At 41.4% G+C, this 16953-nt stretch overlaps 1 protein-coding gene across 23 annotated transcripts in view; it reads left to right on the top strand.

Moving 5' to 3' along the window:
* ELAVL2 (ELAV like RNA binding protein 2) overlaps positions 1 to 16953 on the top strand; it is a 101387-nt gene that overhangs the window by 40144 nt on the left and 44290 nt on the right. For 9 of the 23 annotated variants that reach the window (XM_030470322.1, XM_030470320.1, XM_030470330.1 and 6 more), the window contains exons 2-3: positions 3637 to 3727; positions 6142 to 6382. In XM_030470322.1, the coding sequence (XP_030326182.1) occupies positions 3656 to 3727; positions 6142 to 6382 (313 nt within the window). In that variant the 5' untranslated portion in view covers positions 3637 to 3655. Of the gene's footprint in view, positions 1 to 3636; positions 3732 to 6141; positions 6383 to 16953 lie in introns of all 23 variants that reach the window. The other 14 variants (XM_030470327.1, XM_030470328.1, XM_030470326.1 and 11 more) reach the window with 4 other exon arrangements.

The following is a 16953-nucleotide window of genomic DNA, read 5'->3' on the forward strand; positions in this document are numbered from 1 at the left end:
AGGTGGCATAAATCCTCTAAAACACACTGGGTATTTAAGTAAATCCAACACCTCCCCCCCAGAAAACCCCCACACAAACAAAACACAAAAATCCAAAACAACACAACACCCCCCAACTTTATTACAAACTGAGATGAAAGTTGTGGTTTAGACTTTTTATATCTGGAAGATATGAAAGTCATTGTACATGGCCATGGGGTTCTGCTATTTGGTATTATGGAAAAAACATGTAGCATCTGCTTACGTAAATAGCAGTGTGTGATAATTGTCATGCGCTTCCATTGCACTGTCTCTAAGAGGCAAGATGGCAAATTCTGAATTCTAAAGCATGTTCTGAAGGTCTCCTGGTGTAACATTTCTTCAGGAGCATCTGTGGGAGCATGTGTAGCATACTTGTATCAAGAGCATTCTATCAACTGTGACCCTTGAGACTGGACGCATTTCATAGTGCAGTTCATGGTTCAGTTGCCTCTGAACAGTGGTAACCTGTTGGAGGAGGCAGATGTTTAATATTTGGTGTCTGGCCACTTGAATTCAGGGTGCTGATTTTTTTCTGTAATAACCTTCATGTAATAATTGCATGTAATAATCAGGGTTGACATGTCTGCAGTGATATTTTTTGTGAGGTCTTTATAAATAGGATTATATTCTATATTTAAAACTGATGTGAAATATTTTCTTTCCCTCTATGATGGGGATGCACAGGGTATGAATCAAAACAGGTGGTAAAAAGACTTTGGCCAGAAGTGTGATGAACTAAAGCTTTCTTTAGCATGTGCACCTGAGGTGGTAGGTGGTTGAAGGCTTTTCTGTGTGTTCACCTCACCTTGGTTCTGCTGCAACACTGCCACAGTCCAGCCTCAGCTTCCATTTTCATCTGAGCATCAGCAGTTGAGTATATCACATAGCAAAATACATGTTTTGCAGGGAAAACTAGTAGAACTACTGTTTGTTTTGCTGGTCTCCATCTTGCTAGTGCTGCTTTATTTTCTACAGCTCTCATATAAAAATGAACTGTTGATATAATTGGAAGTGTTCTATGGCAACCAGAACTGATTGCATAAACTGTATGGTTTTTTAACTCCTGATGGCTTTGGCCTTTAAAAAAAAAATTCCTACTTGCTTCTCTGCTAGGTAGACCTTACTTATGACTTAAGTGAACTGCAGCTGGAAATCCCAGAAACTGGGATTCAGTGAAGGCCACTGACAGTGTGTAAGAGTGTTTGGATTTAAAATCTTGACTGTGCTTGGTGAATTAAAAGGAAGTTATTGAAAGGGAGATGGCTCCCATGCACTGTGTGTTAATAAAGGGAAACACTCAGTTTGCTGAACTGATTAACTTCAGTTCTGCTTCCTTTCAGGACTGTAAAGAAACAGCAGACTTTCTCTTTCCAACTTCACTTAATTGTACTCCTCTTAATCTGAATGCATTTTAAGACAAACTTAAATTTCTTGAACAGGCATAGAGCCCTGTTTCCTGAACTTACTGATTGAGGTTTTGAATGCAGTAACTGCTGATCTACGTTAATAATCCAAAGTGTAATACTGTCTCTGAGGCTAATAGTCAAAACTGTATTGGCTTTTTTTCATGGTAGTAGTGACTCTTCAGTAGTTTGGTATTTTAAACTTTTTTCGGAAACTTCACAGCTCAAATTCTGTGTTAACGTGCCATTTTAATTGAAGTGTTCAGACTGAAAACATTTTTAAATTACATTTGTTTTTCTTTGGTGTAGTTAGCTATTCTCTTTTTTTCAGGTCAGGTAGAAGTGTAAATAAAAGGGTAAGAACTCTAGTTTTCCAAATTCGATGTAAAAGACCATTCGGTACAGCTTTGAAAGTAATAAAAATGGTAAAAGGATTGGTAGAGCAAAATCTGTTTTTGAGACATAATGGTGTGGTTAGCTGGAGATCGGACTTGCACATTGATGTGAGTACCTTGTGGAACACTTCACTTAATATAGATGTTACGCAAACTGGAGGTACTTCTTGAGAGGTGCTCTTTGCTTTTTTGAGGCGTGCTGTGATTCTTGAGTGCACAGTGAAGTGTATGTAGCAAGTACACTCAAGTCCTATGCACACACCTGAACTGTCTAGAGTTTTCAGTCTGTAGCCAGTGGCTCACAGGAAGCAAATAATCTATTAGGTCGTGCTGCTTTGCTGAGAGCCATAGTGATCCAAATACATCATCTTATGCATATAACTACTGTCTCTCTAGGGCAGAGAATTTTGTAAACTGCTACTTTAATGCAGTCTCCTTAACAAAGCTTGTCTTGACTTGAAAGTAGTCATTTGAGGCATCCAGTTCATCCAGTTCATCCAGTTCATCCAGTTCATCCAGTTCATCCAGTTCATCCAGTTCATCCAGTTCATCCAGTTCATCCAGTTCATCCAGTTCATCCTCATACTTGCCTGTATACAGTGGAGAGCTTCAGAAGTGAAGCTGTTCCTATTGGTTTTGGGTTGAGACCAGAGACAAGGACTTGCAAGTTAGCAGCTGATACAAAAGCCTCAGTATTTTGCGTAAAGAGAGATGATTAAAGGCCTTTATCAATCTAAGTTAGAAATAAAGACCAGACCTGAAGTCAGCCAACCGTACTGACTTTGGTAGCAAACTGAAATGAAGACTAATTTGCTTTAGTTTTAAACAGGCAAAGTTGTTTTGAAGTATGTGTTTATAAACACTGGATGCAGTAGCCTTCTAAAATCTGAGTCCTTGTGATTTTTATCAAGTTTAGACTTTCCTCATCTGCTAAATGGGGGTAAGAAGGATCTCTTGTATTTACACGGGTCTCAAGCTGTGGCAGCAGTCAGGAGTCTCCCTATTTGTGCCATTGTGCTTATATTTAACATCTGGACTACTTGTAATCATCTGCAAATGGCCCATTAGCTTTCATAGTATCCTCCTAGCACTGCTGAATTCAAATCCAAGTGGGTTTGCAATGATGTTTTATTTAAAAGCAGACAATGTGCTTGGGGACAAAAATACCCTTATGAAGAGCTATTTCTTGCATATTTTGCTTCAGTTACTCTATTTTTGAGAAATCCTCTACTGCCACTTGTATGTCCAGTGGTACTCTTAAACAGCTATTGCAAGGAAATTGCTGAATACTATCTGTGTAAGAATTTGACTTACTTTTTAAAACCTAGGATTTTAAGAACAGACTGGATTCTTTAGCAAAGTAGTTTATTGTATGTGTATTCTTTTGTGGGCTGGGAAGGGCATGTAAGGGGAGTTGTTTTTCAATGCTGCATGGTCATTTTATGTGCTAATGGAAAATAGGCTCGCTGTGCTGCCTTCTTTTTCTCCACACCCCCACACCCCCTGCCCCCGCTTCAGTCTTAAAGATAAAAAAAATTTAGGCATGGTGTGGTTCTGGAGATAGCTTCCAGGGCAGATGCAGGGGTAACTAGACTGCAATATCTTTTACATATTCTTAAAAGTAAGCTTCTTATGCAAGAAAAATAACTTTAGAACTTAATTTGGAAAGATTAGGTTGGAATTGCCTCAAATCCAGTTAAGCCACACTGCATGGACGTGCTGGGAATATAAATGCAATTACTGTAAATTTGTACAAACTGATTTGTTGCATTATCTTGCTAATCTAACATACGGTACTTTTTGTGTCCATATTGCAGACGGCAACTCCAAACTAACATGGCAGTCAGACTGTGTGATGTGGCTTCTCTGCTTAGAAGTGGTTCGTGGGCAGCAGAGCCTTGGACTGGGGTCTGTGGGTCTTTTCTTAAATTCTGTAGGATACTTTTTAACATGTTAATAGTGCTGAGGCCATACCAAACTCCTTAATCTTCCATTTGGAACGTTAACTCTTGTGTTAACTCTTGTTCAACAGTTCGTTATAAGCTGTAGGTTGTGTCCCTAATCTGTGAGAGCCTGGAGCACACTGGTGTACCATGACAACTTTTTATATAATATGGTGATCTCCTGTAGAACTTATACTGCAGTGGCTTGCCTTTCTTCTAATGTCAATTAGATTGCAGTACTAATTCAAAACACTCGGTGGATAATTAAGAGTAGTATTGTACTAAAATGGTTTTGGTATGGTCTGAATACTACATTGCAGTAACTTTAAAAAACCTGTATACTGTGTATTTGTGTTTACTATTTTAAAAGCATATTTACAAGTCTTACTATAAGAAATTGTTTGAAAACTGTAAATTTATCTCAAACTATTTTTCTGGGTGGAAAATCTTTAGTAACTGCTGATGTGCTTTGTGTTTTATGAACGGTTGTATTCAACTTATCAATGGAATATGCATTATTTGTAAAACATATTAGTATCACTTGGTTCACAGCGGATGGTTCTATAGCTGAGAAATGCTGTAGTTTCAGCACACACAGGCTACTGCAGCTGTTCACTTGAATGTTGGCTTAGGATCTCATTCTTGCCACCTGAACACAAAAATAAATGTGCAGTTAAGTGAGGATTGATTGATTGTTCTTGCTAAATCCTGCTAATTTTGATCAATGAACACTACAAATTTGAGGGGAGGGAAAAAAGAGAAAGGGTGGGAAAAGCAATTCTAGAGAGCCTCCGTCAGCGCACAGCATTTGTGGCTACTAGCTCGGCCAGATATACCAGTTTTTTGAAAAGTAATTTATCTTAATTAGGATCATCTACTTTCTCATCTTCTCAGCAGACTTGTTTTATCAATGCCAGAAGCAGGTTACCCCTTAGAGTTTGTCACAAAGGAACTGTTGTTCCAGTTCCTAGCTCCTCAGGAAAAATAGATCAGATTTTCATACTAAATGTTCTTAATAGACGCATCTTCCCTTTTGTGTTGTGCTGAAGTAACATCTTGGAAATACTTCTGTATGCAGAACATAGAAATGTGTTCCCAGGAATGTCCAAATTGTAGTTTAAAGATAGTCAGTTTAGCTTCTCATACATTTTTAGGAAATTCAAATTTATGTTCCTTGAGTGCAGTTGACCTAATCAGCTGTTCGGGTATGCTGCTTTGAACAGGACCCTTAGGACAGATAATCTCCAGAGGTCCTGACATTACACTGTGATTTTTACAGTAGGTTTTCTTGTGTGAGGAGTCCTCCTAGAAATTTAAATATGAGGTTGGATTTCAGTGACTGCTGGATATTTTTAGTGAACTTCTTGCTGAGTCTTGCTTCTGTGTTGGAATGTTTATTACTGGAGAATTAATTTATAAAATTTCCTGTTGAATGTTGTCTTACGTAGTTGGTCTCAAAGAGGGTAGATAGGCTGACCAAGGCTTGGATATTAGGCTGCAATTAAAAATCCACTGTATTTATCAGCTGCTACCATTCAGTAACTGACTGAGATGGCAGTGGTAGATTGTGGGCAAATACTGATAGTTCTTCAAATGATTGCTGCTGCATTTGACAATCATACAGTCAGTTACTTTGGGCTGAAACATGGTAGTTCCTGGAGTGGTGATCACTCCTGTATTTTGATGTCTAAAAGTAGATCAAGTTAAAGTATCAAATTTAAACTTTTTTCAGGGTGCAGGGGGAGGGATGAAGTGAGAACCAGGAATTGTGGGTTTAACCAAAAGCATTTAGAAACCTAATTCCAACCTCTGGTGACAGAAGGTTGACCTAGAGGTTATCAAGGAGGAGTTTTTCTATCCCAGCACAACCATATATCTCTCAAGTCTCTTTCAATTACTAATCTTTCTGCTTTTTGTTTTCTGCTATTGCTTATGAGAAATAAGCTCAGGATACAGTTAACATCCACATCTTCTTGAAAATAGCCAAATATTATCACTTCAAAAGCTACGTTTCATATCATTTCAGTTACTAGTTGTAAGTTAATAGTACTGATTACCCTTGCAACAGACCAGTTCTGCTTGGTAACTAGAAAGGCTGTGATGCCACTAAATGAGGGGAATGCAGGTCGATGGAAACTAACCTTTGACTGCTGACTTCATTAAGAGAGATCCTAGAAAATTTTGTGACAACTTTATTTTCCTGTAAGTTTTTGAAGTATTGCCTTGCCTTACAGTTAAAAATCCTTCTGTATTAGTGGGGTCTTTTGCATATAGAGGCAGTATATGGCCTTGCCTAGTGACAGGTATTTCAGATTCTTGTCTGAACTCTCCTAATAGACGGTGAAATATGAATTTTGATGGTTCTTTTCTGTTTTTCAGCAGGTAATTGCTGCCATGGAAACACAACTGTCTAATGGACCAACTTGCAATAACACAGCCCATGGTTCAACCACCATAAACAACTGCTCATCACCGGTTGATTCTGGGAACACAGAAGACAGCAAGACCAATTTAATAGTCAACTACCTTCCCCAAAACATGACACAAGAGGAGCTGAAGAGTCTCTTTGGCAGCATTGGTGAGATAGAATCCTGCAAGCTTGTCAGGGACAAAATAACAGGTATGTTCATTTTGGGATTTTTCGTATCTTCGTTTTCTAAGCTGTGAGCTGTCAAATGGTGTTTTGCACTTACTTCATGGAATAAAGGCAGAAGAAAATAATGCTGATGTTGCTAGTCTGAAGGAGCTTAGGTTTGTTACCTAGATTCTACACCCCAAAATTAAGTGTATTTGCGCTTAATCAGGTTTATGTGAGAACGATGAATGCTAACAGGGTGTTTAAATCTTATGAGCTTTGGAAAGAAGATTTGGATGTTTTATTTGACTCCATTGGAGTCAGGATTTCCTTAGTCCTAGTTGATGCAAAACTTCCTTTTGCATGGATATAGGTAATTAAACTTGTACCTTGTGAAGAGGGCATACTACCTTAATTCGTAGGTAAAGCTGCTTTTGTATTGCAGCACTTGAGCCACTTTCTTGAGGATGCATACTTGAATCAATATAGTGTATATGAACTGCAGTGTGACGTGTTAGTACTTTATTTTAGCAATAGCTGGTGCACAGGTTGCCTGTATTTGGACCTGTTGTTTACCTTTAAAAGAACTACCAGATGGATGCCATCACTTTAAAACAAGAATAAAAGGATGGCTGGCAAAGTTCAATCTCTCATCTCCATTTTTCAACTCCAAGCTCTCTCAAAAAACATTGATGTACCAGTTGTGTCAACATTTTATTGGTTTTGTTCAGAAATGTTGACTTTGGTACTTGATTTCCTGGCTTTTTTCTTTTTCCTCTACCCCCCCTCCCCAAGTCTTAAAAGATCCAGCTTTCAAGGATACAATTTTAACGTAGGTTCTTGATTGCAACTCCTGAATGTGCTGGTTAGCTTCTGTGTGTTCAAACTACGCCTCTTTGAGGCTGCATGTTCTCTACACTTTGGTTTAAGGGTTAGGAGCCACTATTTTCCTATTACTAAAAGGTAGTGGCAGAACATGGGCAGTTTGCTCACGCTAAACAAACTTTGTGACTTGGTGTTCCCGGAGCAGCACCAGTGGGAAGTGGAAAGATGAAGGCTTTAGTTGACACAGGTTGTGTGTTGCTTCAGCCCCTACTACATGTGATGTATTAATGTTGATGGCTTGGGTATGCCGGAGAGATGTGTTTCCCCAGCTGCATACATTAATAGTGAAGGACAAGGCCTAAAAACCTTTAGGCAGCTCTGGTATCCACCCTGGGACCTGTCTTTGGCATGCAGCACATGCTTTCTTCCCTAGTCATGATGATCATTCTGCTCTTCTAGCATGGCAGAAAACTTAAGACACCTTTTCCTACATTTGTTCAGATGTGTCATCAGTACAAGGATGATGCTTAAGCAAGAATGTGGCAGCAAAAAGATACCAAGGGGAATATTTCCCAGATGTTTACTTCATCAACATCCACAGCTGCTGAGAATGAGCAGGGGACATAAATTACCGATCTCATCTCCTAAGTTTGACCATGTAGTTTGCTGCACATTGAGACTGACTTTAGCCAGAGCCTGTGCCTTTTTGAATAATAAAAACTACTTCAATTGCCAGTGCTCAAACCCATTAATGAAAATACTGTTAGGACATTAAATAATTGGCATCTCTTTCTTCAGTACTCTCTGCGTGCTGGAGGCAGCATTTGTGATCATGTCTAAGTTTTTTACTTGTACCTGGTGTGAGAATAACCTGTTACATCTAAAGGGATATTTTTGTCATTGGTCATTCCTGATATAGGTCTTGGCTACCGTCCTCTAAAACAGTTTTGTTGTCAAACTGCACTTCTGTGTCCCCAGTCACAAGGTGGATTCTCATGCCCCATTTCTTCCTGCAGTTCAGCTCTATACAGCATCAGTTAGTTACGCTTGACTTCAGATACCTTACCAAGTAGAAACTAAAGAGAAAGGTGGATGCCCATACTTGGGCCTAGAGAGGTGGTTATGTACTTCTGAGACTGCAAGAATGGGATTTTCTTAAAGTCTTCATCTTTTCTACTGACTGTTCTACACACAGTTTGTTAATTTGAAAGTGAATTCCCCCAAAACAAGGGCATCCTGCCTGAAGAGTATGACTTATCAAAGATGATGCCAAAATGTATACCTTTGTCTTGAATTCACTAGGCCAGGCTTCATGGCAGTTCCTCATTTCAGTTAATGATTGTGACAACTTATTCTCCCAGAAGTAGGGGCCATTTAGGAGCACAAAATGAGTCAGGCTAAGAGGCTGCTTAAAGCCCAACACTGATCCTTTGGCGTCCTTATTGAGTAGTCTCTGGCTGACTTCCATGCTTATAAAGGAAGGCTGCTTTGCCTCTCCTTTCAATCTGAATGACCAGCACTTTTTCCTGTAGCAGGTGGCTTGCTCTTAAGCTATTAGATACTGGAAGGGTTAAATCTGAAGTATCCTGCTTCATTCAGCATGGTGTCCTTGCTACTGAAAGCACCTTTGGGCTCTACCAGTCTTACTCCCTCAGTAATCTCTACTCTTCACTGAATATGAAGAGTATTGAATGTGCTTGGGGACACTAGGGAAACTAGACTGGGCTGATGCCACATCTTGCTGTCTTCAGCTGAAGGCTGGTTGATGCAGAGGAAAAATCTGTCTTATCTTTAGGTAATGACCTCGGTGCTTTGAAACAAAAGGTCCTTTACTTTGTACTTGGGGAACAAAAGGTCAGGAAACAACTAAGAGATAACTGGCACTTCATCAGTTAGTGGGATGGCTATTCAAAGCGTTTATCTCTGTTTTGCGGATCTGAGTTAACATGCTTAGCATTCCTTACATAAAGGATTACATGCTTTTCCCAGTTAAAAGGCTGCTGCAGATACACAGAAGTGAGCCTCAAGTTCTTAATGATGGATGTGCAAATTGCCCACATCTTTGCATAATGGTTTTGATGTTTTACATGCTAGAAGCTCACATTGCTCCTACTTAGTGTCTAAAGGCTCCTTGCCTGGGAATAAAATGAAGCAAGACAATGGAAGAACTCTTGTTGAAGATGTGATGTCTTCTGTATAGCATAAAGTGATGCCTAAGAAGAACCCTGAATTGTAATTGTGCTCTTACTGGAAGAGGACAACCAGTGTCAGAGTGAAGATAGAGGTGGTGTTTCAGCTTTATCAGAGAGCAGCTCCTCAGCTTTGAGGCATACATTCAGCTGCCAGCAAAAACACTGCATCAGCCTTGTTCCAAAAGGTTTTAGTATAAATGAGAACTGTGGTGTCTGACCCTTATGACTGCACTGGGAGCAATACTTCTGGTTTAAGTACCTTGGAGCAAGATTACCTAGTGTTTGTGGATGCTGAGGAGATAATGCTCCAGTTCCAGTCTTGCTCTTACTCATTTACAAGTTTTCTACAGGGACTTCTTGAAAAGCAAATTTTTCCTTTTGTTTCTACAGATCAGAACAGGGATTGTTACCAAGTTTCTGTGAAGTAAGATTTGGCATGAATTGCATAATTATATTGGTTTAATTCCTGTTAAAACAGTAATTATTTTTTAAGTGAACTGTCATGAGTATTAGATACTTGATAATACCTTTCACTAAAAAGTTCAGGGGAGTGTAGAGTTGGCATGCACTTTCATAAAGGTTAAACTGCAAATGAAAATGGGGTAAGGGGAAAAGCATAGGTCTGCCTTTGACTGTCTAATTCAGGTTGGACCATATTGGTTATAGATGCATTTTCTGGCTTTTTCATGAGGTTAAACATCATTTGTGATATGGTGGAACTGAGAGGTGTTTGCCAGGCAGGTAAAACAGCTCCAGTGTAGGAACATTAAGAAATCTGGTAGTATCTTCATTGGTGAATGAAATAAAACACATAGGTGAACCATTTGTCAGCAGGGAAGAATATTTTTAATGTATCATAGAATGGTTTGGGCTAGAAGGTACCTTTAAAGCTCATCTAATTCCAGCCCCCGTGCCATGGGCAGGAACACCTTTCACTAGACCAGATTGCTCAAAGCCCCATTCAACCTGGCCTTGAAACAGAAATTCGAACCTATCTGTCAATATTAGCAGGTAGTATCAAAGAGTCCCAGACCTTACGCCACTGATGTGATCCACTAGGAAATTTTAAGACTTGAAGAAGCCTGCTGCATACTGGGTGACCAGTGCCATTTGTTGGAACTCAAGAGGAATGAAGGATGGCTACTGCCATATTAACCCACATACTTGTCAAAGCATCCTGTGGATTTGGACCAAATTACCTTCCACCCTATTATTTAATACTCAGTTTCCAGTCACATCTGCGACACTGGAGTACACTGAAGACTTTATTATAGCAGTGTTCCAGCTCCTCGAAGCTGTCTGCATGTTTTAGGGTTGAGATGAGTTTGAGGGCCTCCCTGCCTGTGGAAAATGTATTGGAGAGAAGGGAGGCAGCCTGGAGTTCCTGATTTCATGTGTGGAGTCTGAAGCCCTATTTCTAAAGAGCTGTTCTAGTAGTTTCAGTAATGCTTTTTCCATGGTGTGGAATTTGTTAAAACAATGTAATTCCTTGCAGTGTGCTGTCAACAAGCTTGTGTCCCTTACTGATTTTTATCTGAGAGTTTAGTTGTAAAGTAGGTAGGGTGGAGATCTGAACTGCAGAAGGTTCCTGGTGGCCATACCCAAGTATGCAGTTCATGGGCACAACCTGCTGTTAGGGTAACATTAGTAACTGAAGTTTACTTGCTCAGCTAATGGAAAAACACTTAAAGTGTTCTCAGCAAGACTTAAAATAGCTGAGTGCTGTTCTGCTCCTCTACTGAAGGCAGAGAAATTAAACGTTGATACTAATGAAGATTTTAAAGGGTGCTGAACAAGAGTCCCTTCATGTGAGAATCCCATTGAGGAGAGCAGCATCTGAGGTGCAGGGGCATGAATGTCACTTACCTTTGCTTCCTAACCAGAGAATCTGTCTGGAGTGAGTCATTGTGCCCTGATGGTCTGGAGGCTGTTAACTCTTACATGCTTTTGACTAATGGAGATGTATGTAAACACAAGGTACAAAGCTACCACATGAACTAATTATATTCATACAGTAGGTGGGAGACCCTGTTCTCAATGCATCATAACTGAATGGTTATCAGCTGCTCTAGATAACTAGTTTAAAGGCTTTTGCATATTTAAAAGCAGCAAATGATGTTTTACTCTAATATTAAGCATGTGTAATTATAAAGTATTTTTAGCTTAATTTTTAAATATAAGGGAAGAGGGTAAAATGGGATGAAGTCTATCAAGCTGCCCCTGCTCAGGGACTTAAAAAGCACAACCTTTCTGCTAATGCAGTGCAGATGGATTTAGCAGCTGTTGACAGGCCACTTAAAAATGAAGATGTACCTTAGTAAGACTTAGTATGCATTTTCTAGACCTGATTTCCTAAAATATAGGTAAAAATGGCATATAGGTAAATGACACTTAAACCTATAGGTAAAAATAACAATGAATGTGGTATCCTTACAAAAAGAGACATGAGTTCTTAATGTCCACTGTCTTAAGTGTAAATTCAGTTGTACATGTGGAAGATATGTGCTTAATTTTCACTTCATGCAATAATCTCCATGGTTTCAGGTCTTTGCTTCTGTCATTTACCCAGGAGTGCTTGTAGTTTTAGCTGAACAAACTATGGAATTCAGCCTCACAATTTCAGAGCATTTCTTAGTTTTCTTGGCTTCAAAGCTCCTGTACTTTTCTCTGATTAAGATAATCATATGCTCATAAAATCCACAAATTTTCTTTAGAAGAGAACCTGTTGTTAACAGCTGTAATAGTTCTAGTAACACTGGTCATAATTCAGTGTGTGCAATGTATATGCATAGTCAGTGCAATTCTAGGAGGAACTTTCTGATGTTCTTCGTTATTGAGTACTCTGCTCTAGTGTAGAGTCTGAGGAAACACCTTGTGACAATGCTGTACTGTAGTCTGCCCAAACAACTGAGGCTGCGGGATCATAGAATCACAGGATGCTTTGGGTTGGAAAGGACCTTAAGATCATTTAGTGCCAACCCCCTGCCATGAGCAGGGATGCTTCCCACTAGACCAGGTTGCTCAAAGCCCCATCCAACCTGGCCTTGAATGCTCTCAGGGATGGGGCAGCCATAGCTTCTTGGGCAACCGGCTCCAGTGCCTCACCACCCTCACAGTAAAGAACTTCTTCCTTATATCTAACCTGAACTTCCCCTGTTTAAGTTTGAACCCATTACTCCTTGTCTTGTTGCGACAGTCCCTGATGAAGAGTCCCTCTCCAGCATCCTTGTAAGCTCCCTTCAGATACGGGAAGGTTGCTGTGAGGTCTCTATGCAGCTTCTCTTCTGAAAGCCCAACTTTCTTAGCCTCTCTTTGTATGGAAGGTGCTCTAGCTGCTTTTTCTTTCTATGCAGTAGGTCTTCTCGCAGCACAATATGGGTGAAATACTGTTTTACTGATATCTCATTGTTGTGGTTTGAGCCCAGCCGGTAACTTGGAACCACGCAGCTGCTCGCTCACTCCCCCCGTTCTTCCTCCCCCTGCTCCCAGAGGGATGGGGAGGAGAATCGGAAGAGTGTAACTCCTATGGGTTGAGATAAGAGCAGTCCAGTAACTAAGGTATAATACAAAACCACTACTGCTGCCACCAATAATAATAATGATAAGGGAAATAAGGGGAGAGGATACAATTGCTCACCACTCACCGACCGATACCCAGCCTGAGCTGAGCAGTGATCTGGGCCTTCTGAGTCACTCCCCCCGGTCTATATACTGGGCATGGTGTGCCATGGTATGGAATACCCCTTTGGCCAGTTTGGGACAGGTGTCCTGTCTCTGCTTCCTCCCGGCTTCCCCTCCTCCCTGGCAGAGCATGAGACTGAGAAAGTCCTTGGTCAGAGTAAATATTACTTACCAACAATTAAAAATATCGGTGTTATCAGCGTTGTTCCCAGGCTGAAAGTTAAAAGACACAGCACTGCACCAGCTACTAAGAAGGAGAAAAATGACTGCTGTAGCTGAACCCAGGACAGTATCCACCCCTTATTCCATACCATTCATGTCATGCTCAGATCCCACATCTCTCAACACACCATCATCTCTGACCCATATATACACATCCACACCCACACACAAAGAGAAAGATATCATTCCCTAGTCCATGGACCAATCCCTACAAAATTGCTGAATTCATCCAGTCCATGATGTCAGGCTCCATCTCTTGTAATAGTCTTTCAGGGCAGGAGGGACGGTGTGTAGTGTTGGGTTGTTGCCTGCTGATGACACTGCCAAACTCGACTGGTCACTGCTGAGCTCGTCTGGTTTCCTCAAAATTCATTCTTTGTTGAGGTGATGCTCAGAGGGAAGTCAGGGTCAGTTGCTGGCAACCTGAAGATATCTAGCTGGTGGGCTATAAAAGTGTTACAGAGCAGGCAACAGCATACAATTGAGTTCATTGGCTGTTTTCCCCCAAAATTAAATCCCCTTGAGGTACGCATCGGACTTCCCCATCTTCCCGCATTACCCACCAAGTATATCCAGGTCCCTGAGCAAAAGCAACCCCACAAGTGGGTTTGCCTTTACCTGAAGCAGGAATAACCCAGACTGTCTTCCCCAACAAATTCTTTATGTGCACCACAGGAACTTTATCCCCCTCTACAGGATATAAAAGTTCTGATTGGGCTGGGCCAGCCCTGTTGGCAGATCCCCTACTGTTGACCAACCAGGTGGCTTTTGGTAAATGTGTATCCCAGTGTTTGAAAGTCCCACCACCCATTGCTCTCAGTGTAGTTTTTAACAGCCCATTGTACTGTTCGATTTTCCCAGAGGCTGGTGCATGGTAGGGGATGTGATATACCCACTCAATGCCATGCTCCTTGGCCCAAGTGTCTATGAGGTTGTTCTGGAAATGAGTCCCATTGTCTGACTCAATTCTCTCTGGGGTGCCGTGTCGCCACAAAACTTGTTTCTCAAGGCCCAGGATATAGTTCCGGGCAGCGGCGTGGGGCACAGTGTATGTTTCCAGCCAGCCGGTGGTTGCTTCCACCATGGTAAGCACATAGCGCTTGCCTTGGCGGGTCGGTGGGAGTGTAATATAGTCAGTCTGCCAGGCCTCCCTATACTTGTACTTCAGCCGTTGTCCTCCATACCAGAGAGGCTTTAAATGTTTGGCTTGCTCAGTTGCAGCACATGTTTCACATTCGTGGATAACCTGGGCAGCAGTATCCATTGTTAAGTCCACCCCTCGATCATGAGCCCATCTATATGTTGTGTCTCTGCCTTAATGGCCTGAGGTGTCATGGGCCCACCGGGCTAAAAATAATTCACCCTTATGTTGCCAATCTAAGTCCATCTGAGCCACTTCAATCTTAGCAGCTTTGTGCACTTGCTGGTTGTTTTGGTGTTCCTCAGTGGCCTGACTCTTGGGTACATGAGCATCTACGTGCATGCTTTCACCACCAGGTTCTGCACCTGAGCAGCCATATCTTGCCACAATGCAGCAGACCAGATGGGTTTACTTCTGTGTTGCCAGTTGCTCTGCTTCCATTGCTGCAACCACCCCCACAGGGCATTTGCCACCATCCATGAGTCAGTATAGAGATAAAGTACTGGCTATTTTTCTTGTTCAGCAATGTCCAAGGCCAGCTAGATGGCTTTCACCTCTGCAAACTGACTTGATTCACCCTCTCCTTCAGCAGTTTCTGCAGCTTGTCGCAGGGGACTCCACACAGCTGCCTTCCATCTCCGATGCTTTCCCACAATACAGCAGGACCCACCAGTAAACAAGGCATATTGCTTTTCACTCTCTGACAGTTCATTATATGGTGGGGCCTCTTCAGCATGCATCATCTCCTCTTCTGGTGACATCCCTAAATCTTTGTCCTCTGGCCAGTCCCCGATGACTTCTAGAATTCCTGGATGACTGGGATTTCCTATTTGAGCTCGTTGTGTAATTAGTGCGGCCAACTTACTCCATGTAGCATTGGTTGCATGATGTGTAGAGGAGACCCTGCCTTTGAACATCCAGCCCAGCACAGGCAACCGGGGTGCCAGGGGAAGCTGTGCTTCAGTGCCAATCACTACTGAGGCAGCTCAAACCCCTTCATAGGCTGCCAGTATCTCTTTTTCAGTGGGAGTATAGCTGGCCTCGGATCCTTTATATCTCCGACTCCAAAAGCAGAGGGTCTACCTCAAGTCTCCCCTGGAGCTTTCTGCCAGAGGCTCCAGGTAGGACCATTCTCCCTGGCTGTGGTATAGAGCACATTTTTCACATCTGGCCTGGCCCGGACTGGTCCAAGGGCTACTGCATGAACTATTTCTGGTTTAATTTGTTCAAAGGCTTGTTGTTGGTCTTTTATAAGACTCTTATAGCAGTCTTACGGTAATCAAGGGAAAAAGATACCGTGTGTCTTCAGTGGAAGCATCAGAAACTGTGGTGTCTGACTGGCTGCTTGCATCTAGAACATATGAAATTCATTAACCTCTGTAGTTTTCCCTGGTTCTGTTGTACCAGTGCACAGACTCCTAGCTCATGTTAGTGTCTGTCAAGAGCAGAGCTGATGGAAAACTTATGCTTTTTTTTCCTTCTCAGCTCTTGCTCCCAATGTGCTTGATGTTTGCACTCCTATATCACTCTCATCTGTCACAAGTTACTGCAAGGTTCTGAGTACTCTTGGTGTGGGAGAGTAGAGTAGTTTGGCAGCTAAAGGAGGAGCTAGCTGAAACTCTTTTGTGGTGTACTGAGTCTGTGAGAGGCAGGAGTTCTTGGTAGCTGCTGCTTAGTGGTGTGCTGAGGTAGGGAATGAGTTCTGGCAACCTGACAGTTTCTGATTTGGGTAGGGATGTGGATAAAAGGTGTTGCTTGAACTGTATCTTGCCATCAGGATGCCTTGTGCAGAACTTCACTAAAATGTGAAATCAAGAATAAAAACTGAATGGGATTGGAGGCAAATTGTATTTATTACATGTTCACCATTTCATCTCTTCTCTGGAGCAACTTACTTTGAAGCATAAATTTTCTGGGGGTGGGTGTGAGGGGGAGGGTCGTTCTTAACATCAGCTTTTTAATGTTCAAGGTAGTCCATATTTTGTTCTCTGCAGCTGTTACAATGCAGTTTCTGATGTGGCCTAGGGACTCAGTGTGGTGTAGCACAAAGGTAATAAAGTAACTTTGAACTTTGTTGCTTGTTGGAAAAAAGTACAACAGCAGAGTATTGGACTATTTAGCTGGTGGCTGGAGTACTGTGCTGTTGTCTGGACTCCGGGGAAAATGATTGAGTTATGTTTTCAAACAAGCCTTGTGTGGGTCCAGAGCACTATTAATACAGACTTGTCTTAAGTCTGTTAATATTGTATTTTATAGTTACTATTCTTTGGTTCTACATGTTGCTGTTTAATGTTACTGGGAAGGACTTAGCAGCATTTACTGTGCTTTTTCATAGTAAATGGCATAATTTATTGCACTTTGCATGTCTGTTGGTCATGAGTCATGCAGACAGGTGGAGATAAAGGAACTGTCTCATGTTACTCAATATAGCATTTGATTGTCTTTGCACTTCCATTTGTTTTACACTCTCTTGCAGGCACAACAGTGCTTTGACCTTTCAGAAGTTTATAGGCTTTGTTTTCACAAATAAAAAGGTAGAAGAAACTTGCTTGGCT

Source organism: Strigops habroptila, chromosome Z (assembly GCF_004027225.2).
Source record: "Strigops habroptila isolate Jane chromosome Z, bStrHab1.2.pri, whole genome shotgun sequence".
NCBI classification, from domain to species: domain Eukaryota; kingdom Metazoa; phylum Chordata; class Aves; order Psittaciformes; family Psittacidae; genus Strigops; species Strigops habroptila.